At 35.1% G+C, this 20,461-nt stretch overlaps 1 protein-coding gene across 4 annotated transcripts in view; it reads left to right on the plus strand.

Annotated features, from left to right (window-relative positions):
• Cnot6l (CCR4-NOT transcription complex subunit 6 like) overlaps positions 1-20,461 on the plus strand; it is a 111,073-nt gene that overhangs the window by 46,670 nt on the left and 43,942 nt on the right. For all 4 annotated transcript variants that reach the window (XM_074041932.1, XM_074041931.1, XM_074041929.1 and 1 more), the window contains exons 3-4: positions 1,220-1,406; positions 3,328-3,413. In XM_074041932.1, the coding sequence (XP_073898033.1) occupies positions 1,220-1,406; positions 3,328-3,413 (273 nt within the window). The remainder of the gene's footprint in view (positions 1-1,219; positions 1,407-3,327; positions 3,414-20,461) is intronic.

The following is a 20,461-nucleotide window of genomic DNA, read 5'->3' on the forward strand; positions in this document are numbered from 1 at the left end:
TGATATAATAGCTTTGGTTTTGACTATCTCAGGGTAGTTTTTGCAAATTAAAAATCTTTGCCATCCTTCTGTCATCTTATTCTTGGCTATCCTAACAAAATACGTGATAACTATTACAGTATGTGTTTAGGATTTGTTAAAGTAGAATATGAGTCCTAAAAACATGTAACCCCAGTCTAATAGTGAGAAAAACATTAAACACAAACTGTAGAACATTTAACTAAATACCCAACTAGTAAACCTCAGAATTAAGATCATGAATCTACCACACAATACTTATATGAAAAGTAGCATTTGAGATTTTTGTGCCCTCTACCTTTCACTGTGCCTCTTATCAAAATCTGTTTTGAAAATAATGCATAGTTAAAATACCACTTTATTTTTGTAAAGTTCATAAAATGATCTTCATATAAATTATTTTCTATAATTAACACTTATTATAGGTAAGATAATGTCCCGTTTTATGGAAGATGAGGCTGGATGATTTGTCCAGACTTAGTCTGGCAAATTAACAAATGGCAAAAATCAGGACTCTGAGCCAGGTCTAATAGTACATATTCTATCCAGTTGCTGACTTGGTTCCAGAGCTTGATGTGTCATGTCGCACTGTGTTGTGTTGGTTTGTTGCACTAAATGCAAAACCTTAAACCAGAGTTGTTAATCTCTAATTTTAACATCAGAAAGCAGGGGAAGATGTCTGCTTTGGGAATACAGTGATTTTCCTGATGGCTAATCTAAGGTTGATTCTAAATCATAGTAATTTATTCTTGACTATTAACTTTGTCAACTAATCCAGGCACTGGATATGGATAAACCTTGCAGCAATAATTTTCATGAAATAGGTGAGAAATACTTTTGTTAAGATGATGTTATAAAAAAAAAAAATTCAACACTTTTCTACCATAAAAGCTCAATGTAGCCTCATACTTTATCCTTAAGATCTGATTCCGAGGATCTCTGTATTTTGCTACATCTCATTTAATATAGGACGTTTCCTGGAAAAGACTAGTAGTTAGATGGTTGTCGTATGAAATTAAATAGGGCCAAGTGTGTTTGGAAGCAATCATATGGCCTTAAATACAAAATTAAAATGTCAATACATTTTGCAGTGTATACAGTATCGGTGTATACTTGCAGCCTGGTCTACCACTTTTTAGTGCTTGCAGTTCAACTTTTGTCTTAAGCCTAAAATTTTATGCTTCAATATTTTGCCTTTTAGGTAAAGTGCGGAGCTTAAGTACATCACTTTGGTCATTGACACACTTGACAGCGCTGCACCTAAATGACAATAACCTTACTCGCATTCCACCTGATATTGCCAAGCTTCATAATCTGGTTTACCTGGATTTGTCATCCAATAAACTCAGAAGTTTACCAGCAGAACTAGGAAACATGGTGTCTCTCAGGTGAGAAAATATTAAAGACATGATTCACTATATAAAATTTTAAGTTTACCAAATAAGAACATTAAGGGATAGTACCCATTTTACAGTGGATTTCTATGTGGTTGTGAAGATCAAATATTATAAACTATCTAAGCACAGTGCCTGATTTGGCCTCCACTGAATATTTCTTTACCTTCCTTTATATTTGGAGTTCTAGTTTCCAGTTTCTTTTGACAGACTTGAACTGAAGTGAGTTTAAAATTGTGAGTCTCATTGTAGATTCAAGTCTGATAATACTAAAGAGAAATACTTGGAAAAGTATGATTTGCTTATAAGCAAAGCTTTTATAAACATATTTCTATTATATAAGATGATATATATTTATATTTATCACAACTCCTTAAGGAAATCTTAAATGGATTTATAATTTCTTTCTTTCTTTCTTTTTTTTTTTTTGTGACACTGGTGTTTGCACTCAGAACTTCATGTTTGCAAGTCAAGTGCTCTGCCACTTGAGCCAAGCCTCCAGCCCTTTTTGCTGTGGTTATTTTGGAGATGTGGTCTCACTTTTTGCTCAGGCTGGCCTGGACCATGATCTTCCTATTTTTTGCTTCCTGCTATTGCTAGGATGACAGGCAATCACAACCAAGCCCAGTTTTTTTCTGTTCAGATGGGGTGCCATAAATTTTTTTGCCCAGGTTGGCCTAGAACTGTGCTCCTCTTAATCTCAGCATCCCATGTACCTTGGGATGATGGATTACCCTTCCCAGCTGTTGGTTGGGATAGGAGCTCCTGAAGTTTCTGACCAAGGTGGCCTCAAGCTGCAATTCTCCTGATGTCAGCCTCCCTAGGAGCTAGGATTATAGGCATGACTCACTGGCACTCAGCTTATTTTTAGTTTTTCAAGATTTTTTAAAGGATTTCTTACAAGAGGAAAATTTGCAATAATCTTTAAGACCTTATATGAATATTCCCAATAAAAATAAGAATTGGTTTTCTAACTTACTTACTGAGTAATGACTTAAATTGTTGCTCCATGTGTTAAAATTAAACTTAATAGTTGTTCTTCCTCGTCCCCTACCTGGTTATTTGAACATTTTTTTAACTTTTGGTCATCTATTTTTTTATTCTCTACTCAAAATTTCAGTTCTAAACTTACCTCTTTTACACTGTCCTATTCTTATCTGTGCCAGCCTATGTTTATTTTAATGTTTATCTTGTCACTGATTGTACATCACAGTACTTTTCTCTTTTCACATTTTCTATTCCATTATATTATGTTTTCATAGTATTTTGACATAAAGTTATTAACAGTTATAAAAGATGATGCAGGCAATTGAATACTAATTGTAGTTTCATCCTAAAGTTTAAACATTTATTTTTTTCTATGTATTAAACTAGGTTCAAGGTCATCTGTTGTCTTGTTTTTGGATACTAAAGATATCTGCTTATAGATCCTGTTTTGCATCTATAAGCATTTTGGATGAGAGAAAAATATGTGGATTTAGCTTGAGAATGATGTGTAATTCTTATACTTCTGACTTTAGTCTGTACTAGAGAATGAGTAAATCCTATAGAAACACTGTCAATAGTTGTGGCAGTTATAGTTTATAGCATTTTAGTATTGTACAATATAACTGTGCCCTGGTGACTCATGCCTGTAATACTAACTACTTCGTGGTTCGAGGCCAGCCTGGGCAAATAGTTTATGAGACCTCATCTGCAAAATGGACTAGAGGGGTGGCTCAAGCAGTAGAGCGCTTGCTTTGCAAGTGCGGACCCCTGAGTTTAAACCGCAGTCCCACCAAAAGAAATAAGTATCGCACAATATTTTGGAATCAGTATGGAGAAATGCTTTAAATGTGAACATCACTCATGGTTTATTATAAAGAAGGAAAGGTTGGTATATTAAAGTAAAACCATCTTTTCTTTTTTTGAACAGGGAATTGCTTTTAAATCACAATCAGTTACGGGTTTTGCCTTATGAACTTGGTCGGCTCTTCCAGCTACAAACTCTAGGTTTGACGGGTGAGTGACTTTTTAGCAAAAATGATAGTGTCGACACTCAGTATTGAGGTGTTAAGGACCCTTTAAAAACCATTTTGGTTACACTATGATTTTGAGAACATGAGAAGGATTGACCCAAGGCATTTGAAATGTAATTAGTGGGGCAATTCTTATTTTCTATATGCTCAGTCTTAAATAGTTGAAATACTCATCCAGCTAGTGATACAGGAGGGCAAGCCTGTTCCTCTTTATTAAAAAATGATGGAATGGTTGTCATTTTTTAATAATCTAATATTCATGAACTGTGAACATCATACTTTCCTACAGGTGATAATACATTATAATTCTTTCTCTTTAGTAAGAATGATCCTTATTTCTTTTAACATTAATCAGATTTGTTTTGGTTTTGGCTGTTAAGGGGTTTGAACTCAAGGCCTCACCCTTGCTAGGCAGGAGTTCTACCACTTGAGCTACTCTGCCAGCCCATTGTGATTAATCAGGATAGCTGTTTTCATCCTTCTGATATTAATAAGGAGCATATCAATGATGTATTCATAATTTACAGTTGAACCCTTTGCACCAAGTAACATTCCTGAAAAGGCAAATGATAATATTTCCTACTTTTTCATGACTCTATACCATGTTATCTCACATGTTCTGAGAACAAGGCATGTTCTCAGAAGATTTACAATAAGAATCAATTGAATGCATTATTATGAATATCCATTATCTCTGCAGTCTTTTATTACAGAAAATATTAGTCTTAAAACTACTCATTTTGGCTGGGCACCAGTGACTTATGCCTGTAATCCTAGCTACTTGGGAGACTGAGATCAGGAGGATCAAGGTTCTAAGCCAACTTGGATGAATAGTTCCTGAGACCTCCATCTACACAAATAAAAAGAACAAAATGAACTAGAGGCATGGCTTAAGCATTAGAGTGTCTGCTTTGCAAGTGAGAAGCCCTGAGTTCAAACCCCAGTCCCACCAAACAAAACAAAACAAAACAAAAAACCCTACTGTTTTTGGCTGGTCCATTGTAGTGGCCTTTTCTTTACAACACACATTCATTAAAATCTTTATTCTTAGATGTCTACTTTGTCAGGTTAGGTACCAGCTCTACTTCACAACTGTGCCTGTGGACAAATCCTTTTTTGTCAGACTTTTATTTGTGCTATGATAAATTTAGATTGAGTAGTATTTCAAATTTTGGATGTTTTTGAGGTTTTGGAGTAATTGTACATACATAATGAAGTATCTTGGGGATGAGACCCAAGTGTGAACACAAAATTAATTTGTTTTATGTACACCTTATGCACATATCTTAAAGGTAGTTTTATATGCTATTTTTAGTGTGCTTATATTTTGACTGTGACATGGGTCACATGGGTCAGGAGTGGAATTTTCCATGTGAAACATCATATCAGTGCTCAGAAAGTTTTGGCTTTTGGACCATTTCTGATTTTTTCTTTTTGAGATAGGGTCTGTCTGTGTAGCCCAGACTGGTGGCTAGAACTCATAATACTCCTGCTTCAGCCTTCCAAGTGTTAGACGTACAAGTTGTTGCACCACCACACCTGGCTGTGTTTTTTATTTCTAATTTTCATCCTGTACTTAACAATTTGCTTAGTTTTCATTCAATACTATTTTCTAGTCAGGTGATCCAGTACAAAAGAGCAAGTAATTTTTAGAAGGAAAAGAAAACCAGAGCTCTTCCTGCCTTTTAAAAATGTTTAAGATGATAAAAAATAGGAAGGGCTTTATCAAGCAATTGAAGGAATAAATTGTCCCTTTTGAATAAATAAAATGTCCCTTCCTACTTAGGAAGATAAAATTCGAAATAATCTCTTAATCAGTCTAAATAATTGCATTATGTGCTTTATGTTGAAAAAAAGAAAAATGTGAATGGAACTTAAGATAGCATTGTGATATTGTTAAAAGACAATGAGAAAGAACTTCCTCAGATCCGTTTTGTCTTGAAACTGGAAGAAGGTATCTCTTCTTCATTTCCTTTTCTTCTTTAGAATTATAGATACTGAATATTTAATGATTTGTATCATCCTGGCCCAACAAAATAATTTTTACCCATTCACTTTTGAGATCTGAGAACTGTGTTTAGAGGGTAGGTTATTTTAAGAATTTTAGATGAAGAAGCCTATTTTAAATTTTCGCAGGTTGAAAAGTGTTCTCTTAAGGCTCTTAATTCCAAATGTATTAATTATATGAAACAAAAGGCATAAGTAAAAACAATTTCCAGCCATTTAAAGATAATTGAGAATTCATGTTCTGAGGTATGAAGTATACTTTCTCTGTCTCAGGAGCCCCTGAGATGCCCTTAGGCTTTTAACACATTGATGTCCCAAGTCATAAAAATGTGTAATTAGAAAAATTTCTAGTTTGTCTCCCTTACTACAAAATTTGCTTTATTCTTAAAATGTAACAGAGTAGCATCATACATTTTAAAGAAAATAATTAAATATTTTGTTATTTAAATGACTTCTAAATGGTTAATGTACACTGAATATTTTTTTCTGAAACTCAACCATAAATTACGATTTCATCAGTGTGATTATTCTAAACAGAGTCATAAAGATGGTGGGAAAGTTTGAGTCCCGCACTTGAAAATGTCCATGGCAGATTCTTCCCTGGAGAACTCAAAAAAAGAAAATAATTAAATAAATAGTGTCATGTCATTATCCAACTGTCAATACCTTTTAAAAAAAGGCACTTGAAAATGTAATTATCATTCATTCAGGAAGCAGAGACTTGTGTGTTATGCATGAGCTGATGGAAATCAGTAAGTGAACATTCTAGTTAAGAATATAAGTAGTTCATATAAGATGATACAAATAATTGTAAAATATGGAGTATTGATTAGCCTTAGGTACAATAATAACAATACAAAGTATTAACTACACTCATTTACCATTTTTCACTTATCAGATTGGAAGAGTTGCAAAAATTTGATAAGTTTTGTGGTGAGATTATAGGAAAATAGGCATGTTCCTGTCTTATTGATGTAGATCCTCTGTACATAAGTTTCTTCCCTGCTCTTTCCTGATTATATCTTCCTTCCTTCTCCAGAGGTTACTATTGTTCTGAATTTAGAAGTTGGGATTATGTATGTATTTGGTAAAGGGGTCTTAACTGTTTCGTAAATGGAATCCCACAGTATAATTTGCAATGACTTGATTTCATTCAGCATGGTTTTTATGATTCAGCCATGTTCATGCATACATGTAACTGCATTTCATGTTTGCTGTATTATATTCCAATAGATGAATGTGCTGTAATTTATTCATTCTGCTATAGATACTTAGATTGCTTCCTTTTGCGTGTGGATGGGGGTTACTGTAATCAGTGCAACCATCACAATTCTAGTGTATGTAGCCTAATGCATACATAGAATGGAATTGAATTGTTGGGTTGTAGAAGTCTATGCATTGTTAGCTCTATTAGGTGTCATAATGTTTAAAAAGTAGTTGTATTTAACTACACTTCCAAAATAATAATGGCTTCCAGTTTTTGTCTTTTTTTCCTCTACTTGGTATTGTCAATAATTTTTAAGTTTTGCTAATTATTGAATATGAAATAGGTTCTAATTGTACTCTTAAATTGCGTTTTCCTAATTGTTAATAAGATTGAGCATCTTTTCATGTATTTATTGGCTACTAATATTTTTTCTTTGAAGTTGATGTTCTGTTTGTTTTTGATTAAATTGTTAATGTTTTTGTAGTAGTTCTTATCTGTTTTGTGTTAGAAACATTTTTTTTTACTCTGTGGCTTTTTTTCCTCTTTGTGGTATCTTTTAATGAGCAAATATGCTATTTTAAATTAGTAGTTGAATTTTAAAATCTTTTATTAGCGGTGTTTTATGTCTTGCTAAGGAAATTCTTCCCTATCCATGGTTAGAAATACATTTCCTGTTCTATCTTAGAAAGTTAAAAAGTTTTGCTCCTTCATAGTTCATTCGGGATTGCTTTAAAAATAAAAAAGTTTAGATTCTAGAAGTTTCCTTTCATTCCTACTTTGCTGACCCTTGTTCAGATAGTTTATTGAATGCCCTGTTGCAGTAATTACTTTTTTCTCATTTCAGAAACAAATGTATATGTATACATTTTTTTTCTAATTTAACATTTCATTCTAATGACACAACCAACTTGGTCATGTTGTTAAATGCTTTTATAAACTGCTGGATTTAATTTGATAATGTCTGTCAAGAACTGTGAAGACTGAGATTTGACTCTACTTATAAGCTATTAAGTTAGTCACTTTTTTTATGGATAATGACAAAGAAGACAGGAGACTCAAGGGTCCGAAACAAAGAACATTATTTAAGGCACAAAATGGGCCCAAATGCATGCTGTGTGCACAATGAGTTTTTGTGGCAACTGAGTAATCCAGATTCTGAAAGAGTTAGTATATTACTGAGTGAATTTGTTCTTTGAAATTTTGATAGAACAATTCAGTAAAATTATCATTGCCTGGTGTGTTCTTTGTGGAAAGTATTTACTATCTTGATGTATTTGTAGTTACAATAATTACAAAGAAATTCTGATGGTTAATGAGTAACTTTTGTTGGGCCATATCTGTACCATTGATATTGTTTAGCTTTACTTGTTTAATTTACAAAAGCATAATATTCTCTTGACATACTTTTGAACTATTCTATTTGTTCATATTATTCATCCTTTTTGTTGTATTTTCCTTCTTTAGGTTAAATATGCGATTATACACATTTAGATTTAATTAATTTCAAATTTAAGCATTTACGGTTGTAAATTGATGTGTTTTATTACTTTTATTTGATATAAAGTATTTTCTTTTTATTTTTATGAGATAGTATCTCTCTATGCTGCCGAGGCTAGCCTCAAACATACCTATGCTCAAGTGATCCTCTTGCCTCAGCCTACAGGTAGCTATGACTACAGTGAAGCACCACCACACCCAATCTGATATGAAGTATTTTCATTACTGTTTTGGTCTGTATTTTTAGTATAGGTTATTATATCTTCATTGATTCATTACATAGTTAAAATATTACCTAAAATTTCCATACATGTGTGACTTTAAAAGTAGCTTTTTTATTATTAACTTTAAACTTAACTGTATTTCTGACAGATGAGGCATTGAGTGTGAACCAGTTTTTTGATGTTTATTGATTCTTTATGGCTTAGTATGTGGTCAATTTTTGTAAGTGCTTTGTGTGCATCTAAAAAGAATGTTATGTCTATAATGTTAGGCACAGGTCTGTTAGATCAAATTTGTAAAGTGTTGCTTAGCTTTTCTGTATCTTTAGAAATTTTTGTTTTTTCGACAATGAAAATAATTATATTAAAATTTCTATTAAAATGGTGCATTTGTTTATTTTTCTGTAATTCTGTCAGTTTTTGCTTTTATATATATTGATATTATTTTAATCTGGTAGTACCAGCTTAATATTGTTACAACTTTTGCTGCATGGAGCTTGATGCTAGGTAGTGAGTGTCTCTCTATCTTATTAGGTTTTGTCTATACAGCTGCCCCAGTTTTCTTTACTTACTGTTTAGCTATATCTTTTCTCATTTGTTTACTTTCAACCTTTCCTGTACTTATGCTTAGTTTTAACTCTTATGAGTAATATATAGCTACACTTTTGTTTTTGTTTTTGTTCTGGTCTGTTGTTACTATACGTGTGTGTGTGTGCGCGCGCGCGTGTGTGTGTGTGTGTGTGTATTTGGCAGTACTGGGATTTGAACTCAGTACCTCACATTTGTGAGGCAGATACTTGACCACTTGAGCCATTCCACCAGCACTGAAATTTTTGAGTTATTGCTACCTGTCATAGTTTTGTACTTTGTAATTTCTACTTGGTTCCTTTTTTGTAGTTTTAATTTCTTTTTTGATAGTCTTCCTGTGCTGAGAAAACTATTCTCATACTTTTTATTTTCTAATTTACTGATTATACTGCTGTTTGCTTGGCAGGTGCTCTACCACTTGAGCCAATCTGCCAGCCTTTTTTTGTGTTGGATATTTTCAAGGTATAGTCTCTTGAACTGTTTGCCTGGGCTAGCTTTTAACCGCAGTCCTCCTGATCTGTGCCTCCTAAGTAGTTAGGATTATAGGTGTGAGCCACCTGTGCTCAGCTTTTTTTTTTTTTGTTTGTTTGAGACACGGTCTTGCTATTTTCTTAACTCAGAATGGCCTCAAACCATGATCCTCCTGCCCCTGCCTCCCAAGTAGCTGGGATTACAGGTTTATGTCACCACTCTTAGCTAAATGTCAAAATTTGGGACTGGTATTGCATGCCTGTTATCCCTGCAGCTTGAGAGACAGAGATTGGATTGCAGTTTGAGGCCAACCAGAGCAAAAAAAGTTAACAAGACACCATCTCAACAAGCAAGCTTGGCACGGTAGCTCATTTCTGTAATACCAGTGACTTGGGGCAGAGGTGGAAGTTTGCAGTCCAGACTAGCTCCACACAAAAGCATGATATCACATCTGAAAACTAACTAAAGCAAAAAGGACTGAATGTGTGTCTTAAGTGGTAGAGCACGTGCTAATCTTTGAGTTGAAACCTCTACTGCCAAAAAGCAAGCAGAAAAGATCAAACTTTGAAGTATGGTTTCTACTGAATGTATATTGATTTTGAATCACCATAAAGTTGAAAAATTGTAAGTTGAAGCACCCAAAATCAGGACTGTTTTTGTATCTTAAATAGCTAATTTATAGTCTTTTGTGGCAGGTTCAACATCTCTTTTCAGAATTGCTTTCACTTCCCTCTGTATGGCCTGTGCTTGTGTGTTTCATAATTTTTTGTTTGGAACTGGACATGCTAAGTAAATGTGACAGTTCTGAAATCAGAATTTCATCTCATTCTTGGTTGTTTGTTGTTGATTGTAGTTTTTATTACTTCAGCAGCGTTTCTGGACTAATTCTTTTCTTTGTTTTCTGTGGTCATTTAAGTCTCTAATGAGACAGAAATTTCTTTTAAATACCTGGAACTAATAAATCTCCCATTCTTTGTCAAGTGGCTATTCGTTTGTGGGACAGTGCTCAACCAGAAACACTACAGCTGTCCCTTAGCCTTCATTTGCTGCTTGAGCATAGCCCCAACATCAGATACAGGTGAAAGCTTAGGGTATTTATAGGTCTTTCCTGAGCAGGCACATAGTCCTCTGCATATGTATGCCCTTTTGAATTATCAGAAATACGTCAGAGCTTTTCAGAACCCCTATGGACATCTTATTTCCAAACTTATATTGTAAGTTTTTTGGTTAGTCCATTTGTCTCAACAGTTACTATCACTGACATAGCCACAAAGTTAAAACATTTGCCTATAATGTTTTCCCTTAAAAACTCCATTACCCTCCTAATCCAGGGAGAGGTCTTTCAGCATTGGACAACAGTCAGAGGACCACCACACAGTTAGATGACCACCACATAGTTGGATGAGGCTTTGAAAGAGCTCCAGCTTAGTTTTGGTTAGTCCAGTGGATGCCCGGCTGTCCTGGCAGTTTGGGTTAGGAAAAGCATTCCACAAATGGTAATTTTTAATTAAATTCTTCACTTTTTCTTAAATGAATTCTCCTTAGGTTGCTGCAGTCATTTGGCTACTTTTCAGAGCTCAAATATAGTAACACATTGCTTAAAGATGGGGATACATTCTGAGAAATGTGTTAGATAACTTCCATCATCCTGTGAACATCATAGAATGTACTTACATGGTATAGACCACTCACAGGATTTAACCTCTTGATGCAGTCAAGAGACATGGAAAACATAGGATGTGTGAAGCTTCTATGATGTAACAAGGAATGCCATTTTTATAATAAACTTGCTGGGGTTTGAACTCGGCGCCTTGCAGTTGCTAGGCTACCTGAGCCAGGCTTCCAACTGTAAACTTTTTTTTTTTTTAAGTGGAAGTACCTTGTTCTAATAGAATAAAAGGTTAAGACAGTAAATACATGAACCATACAGTTGTTTATTATATTTCTCAAATGTTGTACTATCCCTTACTATGTGTGCCATACTTCAATGCAGTTTTCAGCAGCTTACAGCAGCATCACCACAGACACATGAACATGGCATTGAGCTCTACTGTGTTATGAAGGCAGTAATGTTACTAGGTGACTGTAATCTCATGGGAACACCATTATATATGTGATCTGTTGTTAAAATGCTGACTATGACTAGGATGGTTTTGACAATTTTAACCAGTTTTTTTTTTTTTTGGTGTAGCAAATGATTTTGATGTTCTTACTGTATCATTCTTGCTGATGTTTTTAATACATTTTCTTTCTTTTTTGTTTCTCAATTTGCATATATTCTACAAAATAATGGGTTTCATTGTAACATTTTCATACATGTATACTTTGATCATATGCACTCCCTTATTACCCACTCTTATTCCCCCTTCCTCTCCTGCGGGTCTCCTTCTTCCCAAATAATCCCCATTCTACTTTCATGACTTTTTTTCCCTATCATATAAGAGAAAACAAATACTTGTCTTTCTTATTCTGGTTTATTTGGCTTAACATGATTTGCAGCTTAGTCCACCTGTGTGCAAGTGTCTCTATTGTATGCTGAACTAGATTCTTTGGAGTATATAACCAGGACTGGTATAGCAGGATCATATGGTTGTACTAGTTTTAGGTTCTTTTTTGAACCTCCATACTGATTTCGATAGTGACTACATTAATTTACATTCCCACCAGCAGGGTATAAGGGTTCATTTTCCCCACCTCCTTACCAGCATTTCTTGTTTGCTTTCTTTCTGATTTTATACAGCTTACTATTTTTTAATTTCTTATTTCCAAACAAGTACAGGCTAATTACATAAATATTTAGAAATAGAGATATGCTAAAAGAATTCCCCACAATTCCATAGTCTCCAAGACACCGATAGTGAGCTGGTTTTTATAGGTATCCTGCTTACAGTTGTTTCCTTAGTACCCACCAGAATTCCCTGCACTTAATAGGTATACTTAATATTTGCAGGATTTACCATTTCCAAGAAGATAAGAAAGTGGCATAAATCCTTTATGAAATTTTAATTATTGCTTTAGAATGGAATCCAAGCCAACTTTATGTTCTGTGTATTTTTTTCAGTTTTTGGGGTCAGGTACATGTCCTCTCAACTGCTCAAGGGCCAGACATTATAATATTTCTTTTTGTATCAGAGCAAGTCTAAAGTTAATGAACTAAATCATTTAAAAACTATTTTCTTAGGCTTTCAGTGCATTTTAAAATTAAAGCCAGGTTTCTCTTTTATATTTCCTTTTTTTAGGTTAACTTTTTTTTTTTTTTTTTTTGAAAAAACTGCAACTTCATTTTATTATTTCCTCATGTAGTCTCTGTACTCAGATGAGAAATGCTACCAAGTGAATTTTGTCTGTTGCTGTTGATACTCACAGATGTACTTGAAAGCTTTCTTATTTTTTTCAACTTTTTCTCTATTATTTATTTTCTATTTTATTTCCTTTTGAATTTTTTTATTATTGTGCTGGGGGTACATTGTATCATTTACAAAAGTTCTTACAATGTATTATAGCTGAATTCTTCCCCTACCCCCATTCTTAGAATATGTTTTTTTTATTGTTTTATTACTCATATGTGCATACAACGCTTGGGTCATTTCTCCCCCCTGCCTCCATCCCCTCCCTTACCACCCACTCCGCCCCCTCCCTCTCCCCCCCACCCCCTCAATACCCAGCAGAAACTATTTTGCCCTTATCTCTAATTTTTGTTGAAGAGAGAATATAAGCAACAATAGGACGGAACAAGGGTTTTTGCTAGTTGAGATAAGGATAACTGTACAGGGAGTTGACTCACATTAATTTCCTGTGCGTGTGTGTTACCTTCTAGGTTAATTCTTTTTGCTCTCACCTTTTCTCTAGTTCCTGGTCCCCTTTTCCTATTGGTCTCAGTTGCTTTTAAGGTATCTGCTTTAGTTTCTCTGCGTTGAGGGCAACAAATGCTAGCTAATTTTTTAGGTGTCTTACCTATCCTCACACCTCCCTTGTGTGCTCTCGCTTTTATCATGTGCTGTTTGCCCTTGATCTAATGTCCACATATGAGGGAGAACATATGATTTTTGGTCTTTTGGGCCAGGCTAACCTCACTCAGAATGATGTTCTCCAATTCCATCCATTTACCAGAGAATGATAACATTTCGTTCTTCATGGCTGCATAAAATTCCATTGTGTATAGATACCACATTTTCTTGATCCATTCGTCAGTAGTGGGGCATCTTGGCTGTTTTCATAACTTGGCTATTGTGAATAGTGCTGCAGTAAACATGGGTGTGCAGGTGCCTCTGGAGTATAGGTTAACTATTTTTTAACTTGCATGTATTGTACAAAAGGTTTCATTGTACTATTTCCGTACACACACACACACACACACACACACACGTAAACACACACAAATATAGTACTGTTTTTCTTATCCCCATTTTTTTTTACAGTCTTTAGTTGGTTTCAATATGATATTTTCAAGCATAGATACAATGTACTTCAATTAAATTCACCTCTGCATCACTCTTTCATTCCCTCCTTCCTGCTTGTCTTCCCCTAGTCTCACATTAAGTTCATATTGTAATATATTGTGATACATTGTGTGTGATTTCTGAATTTTTAGGTCTACCTATGAGCAGAAACATGCAACATTTTTCTTTCTGAGTCTGGCTTATTTAATTTAACATGTATTTATTGGTCAGTTGTGCTTCTTCTTTTGAGAACTGTCTGATGCATTTGCCCATTTGTTGATTGGATTGTTCTTTTGGTGTTTATTTTTTTTAGTTCATTATATATTCTGCTAATATATTAATCCCATGTCTGATGAATAGCTGGCAAAGGTTTTTTTCTATTCCATAGGCTTTCTCTTCACTGTTGTAATGATTTCCTTTGAAGTTCAGATGCTTTTTAATTTGATGCAATCCATTTGTCAGTTTTTGCTTTTATTTTCTGAGCTATTGGAGTCTTACTAAAAAGTTGTTCCCTGTGCCGATATCTTAAAGTCGTTTTCCTATATTTTTTTCTGTAGTTTCAGTTTCAGGTCTTACATTAAGGTGTTTGATCCATTTTGAATTTATTTTTGTTCATGGTGAGAAATAGGGTTCTTTGTTGGCAGACTATTACTGTTTTATATCCTCTTGGTTCAGTTTTTGAGTTCAAACCCCAGTCCCACCAAAAGGCAAAAAAAAAAAAAAAAACCAAACTTGGTTCAGTTTTGGCAGGTCATATTTGTCCAGAAATTTACCAATTTCTTCTATATTTTTCAATTTATTGAATGTGAGTTTTTAAAATACTCCCTAATGATCCTCTGCATTCCAGTGGTATCTGTTGTTGTGTCATTTTCCTCTTTGTTTGCTTAATTGCAGTGCTGGTGTAACTTAGGGCCTCATGCTTGCTAGGCAGTGCCTCTAGTTTTATTAATTTGGGTTTTCTTTCTCACTCTTTTGGTTAATTTGGCTAATGGTTTGGTCAGTCTTATTTATAGACTCCCTTTCACTAATTTCCTCTCTGATCTTTATCGTTTCTTTTCATCTACTTATTTAGTGTTTGGCTTGTTTTTCTATGACCTTTAGATGTATCATTAGGTTATTTATATGAGATTATTCTGAAATTTTAATTTAGACACTTATAGCTGTAATCTTCCCTATTAGAACTGCCTTTGCTGTATTTCAAAGATTCTGATAAATTGTATTGTCATTTTCATTTGATTCTAGGAATTTAAAATTTTCCTCCCTGATTTCTTCAGTGACCTACTGGTGATTCAGAAGTGCATTGTCCAAATCTCTGTTTTTGTATAGTTTCTGTATGTTGTTATGCTATTAATTTCTAATTTTATTCCACTATTTGAGAAGATAAAAGAAATCGTTTCAGTATTTTTATATTTGTTAAAACCTGGTTTCTGTCCTGAAATATCTGTTTTGGAGAAAGTTGAATGTATTGCTCAAAAGAATGTGTATTCTGCATCTGTTGGATAGGATATCCTGCGGATGTCTGTAAGTTCATTTGATCTATTGTGCAGTTTAATTCTGAAGGCTCTTTTTTGGGGGGTGTGTATGCTGAATGATGATATATTGATGTGGGAATTAAAGGCAATAGGTATCTGGACCAGTTGGTCTCTTTATGTTCAGTAGTGTTTGTTATATTTTACGTATGTGTATCTTTAAATACATTATATACATATGTACACATATATAATGTTTAAGCCTAGGGTCTTGTGCTTGCTAGGCAGGCCTGTTACCCCTCGAACCATGCTTACAGCCTCAGTAATGTTCCTTTTATGAAATTGGGTGTGTACTCAGTGACTATTTATAAATGTTATCTCTTCTTGATGTATTCCTTTTATTAATATATTCATAGTGACCTTTATCACTTTGGACTAATTTTAACTTGAAGTCTGCTTTGTGAGATTTGCATCCAGTTACTCCTGCTTGCTTTGGATTCTGTTTACTCGGATTATAGTTTTCCATCCTTTCACTTTCAGTATGTGTGTCTCTGCCAAGGGTAAGTTTCTGTAGACAACAAACATTTGGATCTTGTTTTTAATTTATACATCCAGTGTGCATCCTTTACATTTAAGATATATTGAGAGGTATGTACTATCTTCTCTTTTCTTCATCTTAGATGTTTGATTCTTTCCTACTTTTCATTTTCTTATTCATACTTCTGATGAGATTCATTTTATCCTTGAGTTCTGTGCTTATGGTATCTTTCTTCCTCTTCTGTGTGTAGTATTCCTATACATTACCCTCTGCAGTTCTGCTTTAAGGATCATGACTTGCTTTAGTTTATGCCTATCCTTGAAGTTCTTTAATTGTTCTTTGATTTTAAAGACTAACTTTGCTGAATATAGTAGTCTTGGTTGGCAGTTATTTTGTTTCAAGGATTCCTCTGTGAATGTAGTAATTCTTCAACGTTGTCTTTAATCTGTGATATTCTTTCTTCTGCTTGGTCTAGTCATTGGTGATGCTTTGAGATTTTTGATTTACTGAACTTTTCATTTAGAAGATTTCAGTCCCCCTCTACACACCCAGTCTATTTCTTCGGTAAATTTCCCATCCAAGATGTTGAATTTCTCTTCTAGTTCTTGAATTGATATTTTCTCATTCATCTGTTTCTTTCAATCATCTGAACTTATTGATCATTTTTAAAACTATGCTTTTGAATTCTTTGGCATTTCAGCCATTTCTGTGTCTTTGGATTCAGTTTTTAGAGTCATGAACTTTTGGAGGACTTATGTTGCCTTGCTTTTTCATATTTCTTGTGTTTCTAAATTGCAATTTGCTCATCCCTTGGGATGGATATCTCTTACGGTTTTATTTGAGGGTCGTCTAAGTATTCCTTGAAGTTTCAATCCCTAGTACCACTCAGAGGAGGAGGAAAAATAAACCAACAAACTTGCTATCACAGGGAGAATACCAAAACAAACCAGATACAGAAATGTAATTAAAATCAATTAAAGCCAACTATACTATACCAGCAATAACACCAGAAAGAAAATCCAAAAGTAATGTAGACTAAATTTGAAGTTAAAATCAAATAACTTAAAAGTGATAATAATAAATGGATAAAATAAAAGAGGTCAGAGAAGGGAAAAAAGGACGAAGGGGTAAATAAAAGAAAACAGATTAAAAAAGAATAAGGAAGAGGGAAAGAAAAGAACAAGAGAAAAAATTTGATTATAAAAGAAAGGTAAGAAGAAGAATGGAAATAAAGATTTTTAAAAATGAAGTAAGAAGAATATAAAAATATAGTTAAAAAGTACAAACAAAATATTGAAACTTAAAAAGATATGAAGAATTGGGGAAGCTTCTTTCTGAAATCTGCCAGGCATGTGGAGTGGTGAGTCATAGCTGGAGTATATTGTAGTTCCTACTATTCAGGCTGCCGTTATATACTGACTGAGAACCAGATCAGTCAAGGGGCAGTTTTTCTGCTTCAGGGCTGCATTTCCCTTCTTTGCATTTCACTGAGCTGCTTTTGGACTCAACAGCCTGTATACATTCCTGCTTGCTCCAGAGTCCCGCAGTTTGTGCACCCAAGGGCAGCAAATGTTCAAGCCCAGTGGTGTCTCTCTGAGTGGAGAGTGGAGTAAGCAAACAGAGCACTGAGATCTGCACTGGAGGAGGAGAACTGAGGGAACCTAGAAGTGTGCCTGTAGGTCTCAGTGCTTTTGGAACCTGCCGGTAGTAAACCACCCTGTAGGATGAAGAGGGCTGGGGAAAGAGAGTGATCTAGGTTCAGAGCTTTCAATCCAACTGGCAGCAAACTACATGCAGCAGAAAGGCAGCTCTGCTACTGTTGAGGCTGCCTCTACATGCTGGCCACAGGCTTAGGCTTGGAGCTGTCAAGTCTCTGCAGGAATCCTCATGTGATGGGCCTCACTCCTGGCTACAGAGGGCAGGCTCAGTACTACTGCCTTTTGGATACCAAGCTCTCTGCTGCTTAAATAATTCTTCTGTCTTTCCACTACTGCTTCTCATGACCATCTCCCACCCACACACTGTGGCAGTCTCCCTGACATGCAATTGCTAGTTGCTTTGAGGTCTCCAGAGTAGCTCAGCCTCCATTTCAAGATGGCACATGGCTCTAGCACTCCCAACATACTAGGAAGTGACAAAATGGATTTCTCTTCTGGTGCTAGCCTGCACTCACTGTCAGACCAAATTCCCCCAGTAGATTTAAGGCTTAGGAGAACTGTGGCTAGGACTGGTAGTCTGTTGTCACCAGGATTGCCTGGCTTGCTTTCTGGTTCTAGCTTTAGTCTTTTTGTTTTAGTGTTGTTATTTATATAGCTGCCTTTCCCTGGGCTGACTTCAAACTTGTAATCCACCTGCCTTTGCCTCTCAAGTAGCTGGGATCATAGCTGTATGTTACAATACCTGCCTCTCTTTTTAAAAATTCTTAATGTGAAAGTTATGTAATTGATTTTAGATCATTTTTATTCTAATAGTAACATTGAATGCTATAAATTCCACACCAAACATTTATATCTATCTGCCAAATTTGGTGTATTTTCATTTTAATTTAGATACTTAAAATTCTCCTGTGACCCTTGGATTATTTAGAACTAAGATGTATAATTTCAGAATATTTGAAAGTTGTGTGGATATTTCTTGTTGATTTTCAGTTTTATTTTGATTTCATTACGTATAAATCTTTTGGTTTGTTTTCTGTCCCAGAATATGGTCTTTCATGGTAAGTATTCATGTGTACCTGAAAAGAACATACATTTTTCCTCCCTCCTTTCCTCCCTCTCTTCTTTTCCTCCGTCCCTTTCTTCCCTCTCTCCTTCCCTCCCTTCCTTCCCTCCTTTCTTTCCTCTCCCTCCATCTGTCCTCTCCCCTTCCCATCCTCTACCCCTTCTCCCCCCACTTCTCTCTCCTCTACCTCTCTCCCCCTCCAAGGGCCTTACACATGCTAGGCAAGCATTCTCCCACTGAGCTACATCACCTAGCTTAGATTTTCTGTTTTTGAACAGTGTTACTAAATATTACTTCAGTAAAGTTGATTGACAGAATTGCTCTGGTCTTTTGCATATTTACTAATTTTTTTTGCCCACTCTTGTCAATAATTGAGGGTTTTAAATTTCAAATACAAACTCCTCCAACTGTTGGGAGATACTATTTCATTGTATTCTAGCTTTTGTGATTGCTCTTGAAGCTGTTCTCATCTTGTTTACTCTTTTGAGATATGTGGCCCTTTTCCCTCTGTTTATTGTTTTAAATTTGTTTTTGGTGGTGCTGTGGATTGAGTCAGGGCCTTGCACATGCTTTTTCTTTCCCATGTGTTTTAAAGTCTTCTGTTTTGTCATTACCATTCTCTAGTTTACACAACAGGGTATTTTATTATACAAAATTCTTTGTATATGTTTTGTGCTTCTTGTATCAACATACTCATTTTTTTAAAATTAGGTTTCGAGGCTAAGCATAGTAGTACATGCCTGTAATCCCAGCTACTCAAGAGGCAGAGTTGGGAGGATTGTGATTTGAGGCCAGCCCTGGCAAAAAGTGAGCAAGATCAAGACCCCTATCTCAACAAATAATCTGGACATGATAGCCCATGTTTGTAACCCCAAGTACGTTCAAGTTATAATAAGGAGAATCACAGTCCAAGACCAGCTCCTGGGCAAAATTGAGAGATTCCCATCCAAAAAAATAAAGCAAAAGAGGGCTTGGAAGTGTGGCTCAAGTAGCAGAGTGCTTGCCTAGCAAGAATGAGGCCTTGAGTTTGAATACCAGTACCACCAAAAAATGAATGCACTTTTGAAAATGTATAGTTTTTTTCCTCTTATTTTGCCTCTTCCTCTGTCCTGTCTCTATTCTTTCTGACTAGGAGCCAGGTGTGTTTACTGTTTGCAGTACTTGTGCCATAGGCTAAAATTTCCTCCAGTGTCGTTACTTTATCTCCTCTGTTGCCTTTGGGCTTTCCTAAACAGTCCTTAAGTCCAAGGCTTGCAGTTCTTCTGGCAGTAATTCTCTGTTACTGTAACAGGCACATGTGGAGGGAAAGAGAGTTCTATAAATAGGTTTCAGGGTTTTAGTGAGCCTGAGTTGCAGGGGCTAGGTGGGATGTTTTTCTTCTGCCGTATCTGTTTGGGTTTGATAAAGCTATGACTCTGGTAATGTAGTTTCCCTTGAAGGCAGGTCTTGTTAAGGAGAGCATTACTTTGCAGTGGTTTGTGGTACTAGTTTGTTCTGTGACTGATACTATGAGGACAAGAGTAATAACTTTCTGGTTCTTTCCATGTTGGAATAGAAACTGAAGTTCTGTTCTAAAACTCTCACAATTTCATGTACCTTAAACTTTCTGATTTTAAATTCCATATCTTTTTCAGTTTCATGTTTTTCATCTTTCTGACTCTCAGGGATGCATTTTTGATAATTTCTTTGACTATACTTTTTTCTGTTCACTGATTTTTTTCAGCTGTGTCTAAACTAATGCCTATCATTTATGAAGGGTCTCCCCATACATAGGTTACAATTACATACTGTAAAGTACCCAGGTATTTAAATATCCAGCTTTACTGACTGTATATCTGAGAGAAGATGTAGAGGATTTCTATCACTTCAGGTG

Source organism: Castor canadensis, chromosome 9 (assembly GCF_047511655.1).
Source record: "Castor canadensis chromosome 9, mCasCan1.hap1v2, whole genome shotgun sequence".
In the NCBI taxonomy this organism is placed as follows: domain Eukaryota; kingdom Metazoa; phylum Chordata; class Mammalia; order Rodentia; family Castoridae; genus Castor; species Castor canadensis.